Source organism: Montipora capricornis, chromosome 9, assembly GCF_036669925.1.
Source record: "Montipora capricornis isolate CH-2021 chromosome 9, ASM3666992v2, whole genome shotgun sequence".
In the NCBI taxonomy this organism is placed as follows: domain Eukaryota; kingdom Metazoa; phylum Cnidaria; class Anthozoa; order Scleractinia; family Acroporidae; genus Montipora; species Montipora capricornis.
Genome location: NC_090891.1, coordinates 13,421,155 through 13,431,154, shown reverse-complemented (window position 1 = coordinate 13,431,154; position 10,000 = coordinate 13,421,155). Strand labels below are relative to the sequence as shown.

Below are 10,000 nucleotides of genomic sequence, written 5' to 3'. Positions count from 1 at the left end.
CATACTTGGTGAAGGGAGGGGGCCAACGAAAGGGGAGGGCCCCTGCATAATACCACATAGGGGAATATCACCCTTTGACAAATTTGCGGCAACTGCAACAACCCTGGCATGGAAAGAAGCAGGGTCCTAAATAGGGGAAGAAAGGAAAAAATCCTGTGAAAACCAAACAAGGAAACAAGCAGGGAACTCACCCCTTCGTTGACTCCGAGCTCCGAACTAGGTCCGAAATTGAGACACAGAGCAGGTCCCCCCAAGGTCAACAAAGAAAGCCGATGTGGAAAAACGAGAAAGGGAACGAAAGAAACAAGGCTAATGAAAATAACAATTTATTTGAAATTAGAACACAAACTGTCTCAAAAGCCAGATCTAGGGACTAAAACGCCCGGCTCGTCCCCGACCACTTTGACATCTCACCGGGTTATTACAGCATGAACGGGCAACCTGCCCCCATTTAAAGCATCGAAAGCACTGAGTGCTTTGCTGAGGTAGGTAAGGAGAGGGTCTACGTGCAATGGATCCATAGCCAGAGGAGGGAGGAGGAGCCTTGTCCACGCCCTTCAAAATAGTAGTGGCTTCCCTGGCAACTTTAGCACAAACAAGATCCCCCAATAACCCAAGAAAAAGGCGCTGCAGCTGAAGGTAGTCCAAGGCATCCGTCCTGGCTCTGATCTCATCAAGAGCAGCCGCATACTTGTTCGCTTTCTTGTGGCTTTCGCTTCTTGCCAGACGAACCAGAGACTGTAGCAGATCAAGGGCCTCATATTTGTCGAACATCGCTGCAAGAGCTGACTCTGAACTTTCCTAAGTTCAGAGCTGCTACAACGACTTAATCTTGTCCTCAAGAATCTTAATACGGGCAGCGGCCTATGACAAAACAAACAGCCCAAACCAATATGACCTAAAATTCCAATTTACTTTTCATAAACAATATCCTGCAACACGTAATACCTTCCATAATGGTAAGGCAACAATAGATTGCCAGACCAGAGGTGCCCAACAACGCGTTGCCAGTACCAGTACCATACAGAAACAGTCACGCAACAGCACGTTGCCTCACCAGCTGTGTGCGCAAGAACAAGACATTGCTTTCACCAGTGGTATACGCAAAGCAGCCACGCAACAACACGTCACCTTTACCGATGGCATACACAAAAGAGTCACGCAACAACACGTTGCCTTAACCAGTGGTACCTGCGAAAACAGTCACGCAACAACGCGTTGCCTTCACCGGTGGAAAACGAAAAACAATCATGCAACGATATGTTGCCTTCACCAGTGGTACCCGCAAAAACAGTTACGCAATAACACGCTATCCTCATGAATGGAAAACACAAAGAAAACACGCAACAAGATGTTGCCTTCACCGATGGTACACGGAAAACAGTCACACAACACGTTGCCCTCACGGGTGGTACACGCAAACAGTCACACAACAACACGCCGCCTTCACCAGTGGCAAACGCAAAAACAGTCACGCAACAATACGTTGCCTTCACCGGTGGTATACACAAAATAGACGGGCAACAACACGTTGCCTTCACCAGTGGTACATGCAAAAAACAGTCACGCAACAATGCATTGCCTTCACCGGTGGTATACGCAAACAGTTTACCCAACGATATGTTGCCTTGACCAGCAGTCACGCAACAACAACATGTTGTCCTCGCCAGTGGAATTCGCGAAAACAGCGCCAAAACAACAGGTCGCCTTCACCAGTGGAATAAAATAACAGCCATGCAACAACACGTTGCCTTCACTGGTTGAATACCACAGTAACGTCCACGCAATTGCCTAAACCGGTGGTATGCAACAACAAATAGCCTAGACTAGCGGAAAACGCATGCAAAACGAACTAAACCAAAGTATTGTTTTATTTTATTTTTTATTATTATTTTTTTACGTAAATTCACCCACACCGGGAGACAAAGAAACACCCAAACAATGCTAGCCAAAAACAAAACGAGAAAGCCTAAATTACGGAAGCTGAAAAACGCAACAGAGGACCACAGAGGCATGCAAAAATACGAGGAAACAAAGCCTGAAAACAATATGGAGCATGAAAACAATAGCTTCAAAGGAGTATACAGGTTTACCGGAATAAACCCAAACAAAAGAACCGAGAAAGAAAATATAAATGAACTGGAGACAAAAGTAGACACTAAAGCTACAGGCAGCGGGTAAAACACGATAAAAAACATAAACCTGGCTAACGACCAACAATATTGCTAGGAAAATTACCTCTTCCACGGTTTCGAGAACCGGATCAACAGCAGGCGCTTCTTCTACAACTGGCGGTGGCTCAACGGCAGCGTGCTCCACGATTGGAGCAGCGACGGGAGTGGGTGGAGGGGGAAGACGATGTTCTGCCATCTATGCTGGTGGCGGTTGACTGTGCAAGGAATAGAAGCGAAAGCTGGCCGTCGTCCCGGAGTACAGTTAAAATGACCACGTTTCAGGCAGGGCGATAAAATATATACTCTAAGACCGCAAAGCATCAACACCGCAATAAGCATGCGTGGAAATGGGGGAATTCGAACGCATAATGAAAACTTCTGCCATGAGCTAATTAATTATGCACTGCCAGTTAGAATAGTCCTAATAATTTTCATTGAAATTTCAACCATTACAAACTTCTTGGCGGATACTTTTACCCATCCTCCTTCCAAACGTCTTCAAAAAATTTTGTCAACCAAAAAATTCAACAACTCTGCCATCATGGTAATGTTTGTATCTAGGCTTCAGATTTTTTCCCATTCCACGTGGAACCCTGCTTCTTCGTTAGCTGCTTGTTTGTTCAGCCTTGCATTCTGCGACTACTGAAAGACCAATTTGTGACATATCTGTTGATTTTGATTTTTCCAACAAGGCTTTGTCTTCAACAGCAGTTTTCAATTCTCTGAACTTTCTCTTACCTAGCATTTTTAACCAACCTTCTTCAACCACTGACTGCAACAAAGAAAGGACTGAAGGGAAAAAAACATGCCTTTAAAATTGCCATACTGCTTATAAGGTCCACTTGTTTTTCTTGCATGCTAATATCTTTACCTAACAATTTAAACCTTTGCTCGGACTCCCGAGGGACACGCTTTTTGTTGAATGTTTTTGAAGCCGTTCAAAAAGCTCGCAGCACGTGTTCTATGAGGTGTAAAAACACGAGGCATAAAACACTGCTGCTCGTTTTTTAAACATTACTTAAAATATCAAATAAGATGTCTCAGTCAAATTTCTTTCCTAGTTCTTTGCAAACTAATACGGAATGATTGCCGTACAGGTCCCTACTTCATTATGCATGCAGAATAAATTAATTATTCATTCGTGCTATTGTTTTGTAGAACAATACGTATACCCAAGAGAACCGAAGATATACATGGGTAATTTGTACTTACGGGATGAATAAAAACGGATCTCATTTTTTCTCTCCCTCCCTCTCTCTCTTCTTTCCCTTCATCGCCCACACCTTTACTCGTTTTTGTCTCAGCTTTCCTCTCTCTATCCCTTCGTCTTTTTCTTATTTCCAGATCCCGCTCGGCTTTTTCTGCCATTTTATCCCATGATATGTCACTCGCAGCTTGCCTTGAACTCCGACCCACTGTAAACCTCTGGATTACTAGTCCCTGTTCTTTACCACTGAGCTAACGTGTCAAGTTGCTAATTCACACCTTGAAAATGATATTTATTTTGAATTCTGGCTGACTATTTACATAACAATGATATGTAATTATATACACGTGCCGCGCCGAGCACCTACAATCGAACTTACACTTGTAGGTTACCGTTAAAAGATCCCTGTTTTACTACTCTTGAAACAACCCATCCCTTTAATAATGCTAACCGTACCCCTAATTACGACTAAAGGCACTGTTTAGGCTTAAGGTTAGTCCCTGTGATAGTTTTAGGTTTTCCAGTATTGCTGTGAACTGTGACCTGCTTTTCCTTCATGCCCCGTGCGTGCGGCACACTTACAAGTTCACTGCGTGGAAGAGTATACCACGCTTAAAGTATGATTGGTGCATCTTTCATGGGAAACTTTCATGCACGAGTTCATTGCAATTAAAATCGTTTCATATTTCCTTTCTTTTGAAGCAAACTTGTGTCTTCGTAATAATCAAGATGGCTACCGAAGTAAAAGGGTCACAGCAATGGAAGATTTGATCATTTGGATATTGTCCCTGCTTTATAGCCTTTCCAGAGTTGTGCATAGAGTGGTGCAAAGAAAACAATTTACTTTCGTCTTCCGTGTCCAAAACCTGTGTGAAAACGCAGTCAGTTGGCAAAGACAAAGTGCCGCATCGGGAGATGGATCTGTTTCGTGATGCTCAAGAAAAAACCGCAATGGATAGCCTTCAATCCGCCAGAACACATATTACTTTTCTGACCGTAAACTTTCCTTGAAAAAATATTAGCCCTAGCTACCTGTGGCCGGAAAGTTTACAACTGCCTACAAGACAAGGGCTAACATCATCTCACCGCAGTTAACCATCGCCTAAACTTCGTCGACCCAGACAAACGAGCCCACAGCAGGGCATTGAAAAGACATGATGGGGAAAGAAACGAAGTATTCCTTGTAGGGGAACATCCATGGATCTCTACCAAAGCTATTTACTTGGAAGTATCATTGAGCATATTGCCGATCTCTACAAAGAGCGATAAATCGCAAAATCCCTCTAAATGCGCCGTTCGTGATCCTAAATACATTGTACAGGAAAGGAAGAAAATATACACTTTGCAGTGTCTCGGCGAATTTTTAAGCCGTTGAGACAGGAAGAACAAATTTCACGATAAAAAGAGCAGGTAGCCATTAAATTTCTTATGACAGTACTTTTATTTGGTTTGTTTGTTATGTTTGCGAATCTGAACCCTATTACAACGATTGCTTAAAACTCCACTTCTTGCGCTTATTCTAAAACCGAAAAATGGGTAAAATTGCAGGAAAAACTGTTCGATTTTCCGTATTTCAGACAGAAGTTCGACTGACTTTTTCAAAGTCCATATAGACTTAGAAAAAAAACCTCTAAAAAGAAAGAACAAAGCGCCACAGTCCCAAAGGACGACTATTGTCATCGCTATTGTTTTCTTGAAACAAAGGAGTGTATGCATAATGAAGTAGGGACCTGTGCGGAAATCTTGCCAATAATACTTTTGTTCATCATTGTCATCAGCATTAGCATCAGCATATTTCCTTAAACAGGTCAGGTCATGTCAGGTCAAACTGCTACAAAACATCTTTTTCTGTTCTTTCTTTTATGCTCTCTTTCAAACTTAACATGCTACCTGAAAGGATAGTGGCTACATAATAAAACTTAATTATTTTGTGTCTGCAATTAAAATATAAATTTAACACATAATAATAAATACACTCACTCACTATCTTCTCAACTGCCGACTGAATGGCTCAGAGCCCAGTACAAAAAAATTATTTGCATGGTCATATGGTAAATCTGGGTCTGTACATTTACAAAAATTCAAGTTGAATCGTCTATGTAAGCGAGTGGTAAATCTTTTCCTGTGCAAAAATCCAAGTTGAATCGTTTGGGTAAGCGAATACGCCTTGAAAAGGAAACTGTACTGTTGCTGAATGTTGTCTCGACATATTGAGCGGAAGTAATCGGCAACCTTGCAAATGCTTTGAACATTTCACTGGAATGACCTTCAAACTACTGTGACTGCAGTTATAGATGTCTCACATCCTTATGCTTGTTCTTCTGCCCTCGATTTTAAACATTATGTAAGATTTAGCTTTTCCGAGATCCCAAGGAATATAATTTTTTTAGTAGATTTGGAATTGAGTTGAATACTTAAGCTCACACATAAGCAAAGTTTCATGTGCTACCTGTTTTCTCATGATGTATTTTTAAGCTCCAGCATCGTGAAAAACAGCCAGCATCATTAAGTTACTGGCTGTCGAGCGGAGAAGGAAGCATACAAGACAATAATTTTATAATTTAAGCTCGGATTAAGTTTCATAGCTAGCTAAAAACCCATTTCGCAAACGTGATAATGACGGTTTTTCTTCAGTGATATTGGAGATAACTGCTCGTATGGACGATATTTACTCGAACAAATAGTTTTGTACAAACTGACCTCACAAGTCCCTTCAAAATAGTTCAGAGTTTTCGGTGTAAGCACAAACACTCGCTCTTTCCAGTTCACTGAGCTGAGAACCTTCTTTTTTCCCTGAGCTCGCTTCCACATCACGGAGACCCTCAGTTCTCTTTCCTCTCCTTGATCGAAATACATATTGACTAACCTTTGATGATTATTTCAATTAAAGAAATTAAACCACAAAACAACGATGACGATAGCCATGTCCAATTCAATAAACAATGGTGGTTCGGTATATCACAGGTTTAAAAATCAACCGGAAGGAACACCATGGTCGCTTGTGCTGAAAAAGCCCAACCTCGTTCCCAGAGTCTTCTCGGCTTTTCAAAATGACAGCGGTTGTCGGGACGACCCTGTCGGGACCGGGACGACAGAGCGCAAAAACCGCTAGACATGCGCACTAGAATCACACTTGTGTTGCCGCCATTCTATTTTCAAAATGGCGGACGACAAATCAAAATCTACCACGTCTTGTCGAGGCTGTCACGCCGCTGGCGTTTCTCTGAGAAAACTTGCAAAAAGATGATCTGAATCTGCCATCATTCAACGATGCTTCAGAGCCGTCAGGGAAGAGATCGGACCAAAACCAGTACGCCTAAAGCAATAGAGTTTTTGACGAGCTTCGAAGCTTCATTTGACGTTCGTTGTTTAGAGTTTTGCGTTTCTTAAGGTGGTCGGTTACTCTTTAAGCTCAGAACAGAGATATGTTGGAGGTAAATTATTTTCGCGAAACATATCAAATATGACTTTTTTTTCGTTGATATGAAAATTTTTAAGAGGTCTTTAAAGGTGGAATTCCGATTTCATACACCAAGACAGACTTTTTCAAATCGAAGTTTGAAGAGAAGCAGGTTTTTTTACCGGTAGTGTTCGTCTTCACTGTTGTAACTGGTTTTACACAGAAAAGCGAAGTCCAGTGCCTTATACTTTCACGCCACTCGATATAGTTTGTGAGGTTTTGGGGTCGTAGGTTGTCCTGAAATGCATATAGCGTACATGTATGTTTTTAACTTCGAGTTAATATCTTGTCAACATTGTTCATACAATGTAAGTTTTCTCGCTTTATAAGCCAAGGCGACAGAGCGGCTGCCTGTTATATTAAACAGCGGCAAATATTGACAACAAACCCTGTTATTTTCTTCCCTTTAACAACGTTCATTGCTATGTTTTGTGTAACTAAAAATAAAATATGTCAACTGTCACATCTGACTACCGGGGGATTGTGTGCTTTTTCAACTTTATGGGACTCTTTGCAAAGGGCGAGTTAAGTTTATTCAACAAAGTAAGCTGCTTTTTCCGTTTAGAGACTGAAAATGTCAGCAAAGGTGCTCTAGTTCAATGTGCAAAGCGATTTTTTTGGTTTTCGATGCCAGCAAAACAGTTCACCACACTAGAAAATTTTTATTCACTTGCTACTGGCTCACAAAGACTACAGAATTTGCCACATGGATGAATACATTTCACCAATGAAGGTGAGTGATGCAATAACATTACAATAGTTGCAATAATAATCTCCCCTGAATTGAATTTCCCCTACCCCTCAATATAGATTCTATTCCCCCTTCTTTGTCAGTGCCAAAAATCTTCCAAGAGAACTGAAGCACTAAGTTACACAGAATTAGTCAGACAGGTAGAAAACCCTCAAGAATCAAAAGCAGGAGCTGGATATCAAGCAGAGAAAAATCGATAACGAAAACAAAAACTTTCACAAAAAAACATGAAGTTAAGTATTTGGGTTTAGCTCATTACGACAATGACATGCCAATGCCTTTGCAGTACTAACCCCCCCCCCCCCCCCCCACTAAACATGTTTCATTTCATATTATGATTTACATGCACAGAACAAACTGCATTGAACACGATGCACAACCCCATGAATTTCTCAAATTGCTTTTGGCCTATTATAAGACCTGTGAGTCAAACCACACCAAAAAGTTAGCTCACTATAATAAGGTAAAACAGATATCATTTTCATAATGGTTATGCTTTACAATGTAGCTGTGTCACCAAACACCCAAGGTCAATAATTTTGCTATTATCCCAACAGTAAACTCTTAATGACTGGTCCCGAGGGAAACAGTTCATTTTGTTTCCCTAAAAATTTCAATGTTCCCCTGAGGCGCAGACGAGGGAAACAAAATGAACTGTTTCCTGAGAGACCATTCATTAAGTGATTTGTTATATAGCACAAATAGGATCAAAACGTGCAATGGGAACAGCAACGGTGGTTGTCGGTCAATATTTGCGGGCAACAGTGCACTGTTACCCTCTGAGGTCATAGATTTTGCACTGTTGCCTGCTCAGAGACTTTTGAACGACAAAAGTGTTTTTGTTAGATGTCATGTGACCTTGAAGTAACCAATAAGAGCATGCGCTGCTGGGGGCAAAAACAGTTATATAACAAAAATAATTATTATTCAACATAACACTTTTGCTGGAAAAACAAGATCAGCAACACAAATCAAATGTTGAATTGAGAGAAGAAAATGTCATGCTTCACAAAAAAGGACAAAGTTATAGAGACAACACAGTTTTCAAGAAAAATATTGGACTGACATAAAAATTAATACCATGCACATGTAACCCTGTGAAAAAGCACCCCAAATGCCTAAATTTCCAATATGGGTTTTAGAACAAACTTTTCCTTATCACGGACTAAATTCTTATGGTCGTTAATTTTCTTTCTAGTGCAAATAATATTGAACAAAACAAAATAGTGTATTGTAATAATCAACTGATGCATGTTTAGTATTTTTTCCTTTCATTTTCCCGAATTTGTTCTCCACCTATATATATCTGTTTGGGTCAAGTTAGCAGAAAGTTGGGGAATCCACTCAAAAGAGACACTTGTAATACCACTGGCAGTACTAAATCCTAACATTACTCAACAACAATGACAATATTATTTGTGTTCCTTTAATATATGTTTTACAACTAAAGGAGACACTGCATTTAGCTCTCTTGTGCACCATACAATTTCACAAGTCACTAGTCAACCACTAAACAAAAGGAGGAAAGAACTTATATGATCCACACAAAATGGGAAATTTTGGTGGTGAACATTCTCCAGACCTGTTTGAGAATATCTTCCAAGCCACAATGTATTTACAATAATGAAAAGGGTTTTCCGTGAACCAAGAAAGCTAATCTGCAGAGAGTAAAAGTAGGTTGCTGTACTACTGCACAACTTCAGTTTCTTCATAAATCAGGTATGGCTACCATTTCCTACAAACAAAAACAATGATAAAACCATTACACAGAAAGTGAATAATGACACAGTAAGCACAAGGGAAAAGATAATACCTTACATTATGAAATTTTGAACCACGGATACTGTGTTTTTCGCTTTCTGATTGGTTCACTCACTCAGTTAACAGCTCTTATACAGTATGACATAATATGGAAACTGATTGCGCCAAGTGTTACCACGCTGGAAACTGATTGCCTTTAAATATGTCCAAGTGTTAAGAATCAAATGAAAATTTAATAAAACAATAATCAATGGATATGATTGAGTTGTTGATCTCATATCAACATGCACTCATGGAATTATAATATTATTGTTCATTATTGTCTTGTGCTATAGGAATTATATGCTTATTAGTGTAATTACTGAAAGTTCTCTGCACTGATTGCTTGTCATTGAGATGATTATTATTACGTGATAATCACCGAAGCGGTTTTTTCAAAATAGCCACAAGCTGTTTTGTTCAGGTGACAGACGAATAAATTAATTGTTTTAAAGAAAATGTGTATTATTCAAATAATCAACTATGTAATAGGCGATTTGCATGATGGCATCATTTACTAAGAAATTGAGTTGCTTCTATTGTCAGGTAAATTTAAATTATTGTTTCCGATATTCCCTCAGACTTTATGAATGTTGGTGAACAAAAAC

At 40.0% G+C, this 10,000-nt stretch overlaps 1 protein-coding gene and 1 long non-coding RNA gene across 3 annotated transcripts in view; both read right to left on the bottom strand.

Annotated features, from left to right (window-relative positions):
• The window catches only part of LOC138016672 (tyrosine-protein kinase BTK-like), a 173,049-nt gene extending 166,646 nt beyond the window's left edge, over nt 1–6,403 (bottom strand). The window contains exon 1 of one of the 2 annotated variants that reach the window (XM_068863861.1): nt 6,082–6,403. In XM_068863861.1, the coding sequence (XP_068719962.1) occupies nt 6,082–6,237 (156 nt within the window). In that variant the 5' untranslated portion in view covers nt 6,238–6,403. The remainder of the gene's footprint in view (nt 1–6,081) is intronic. The other variant, XM_068863860.1, reaches the window with a different exon arrangement.
• A 2,595-nt stretch (nt 6,404–8,998) lies between these two features.
• LOC138016379 (uncharacterized) overlaps nt 8,999–10,000 on the bottom strand; it is a 1,575-nt gene continuing 573 nt past the window's right edge. Inside the window, exon 2 of the long non-coding RNA XR_011125780.1 lies at nt 8,999–9,327. This is a non-coding gene — a long non-coding RNA (uncharacterized lncRNA). The remainder of the gene's footprint in view (nt 9,328–10,000) is intronic.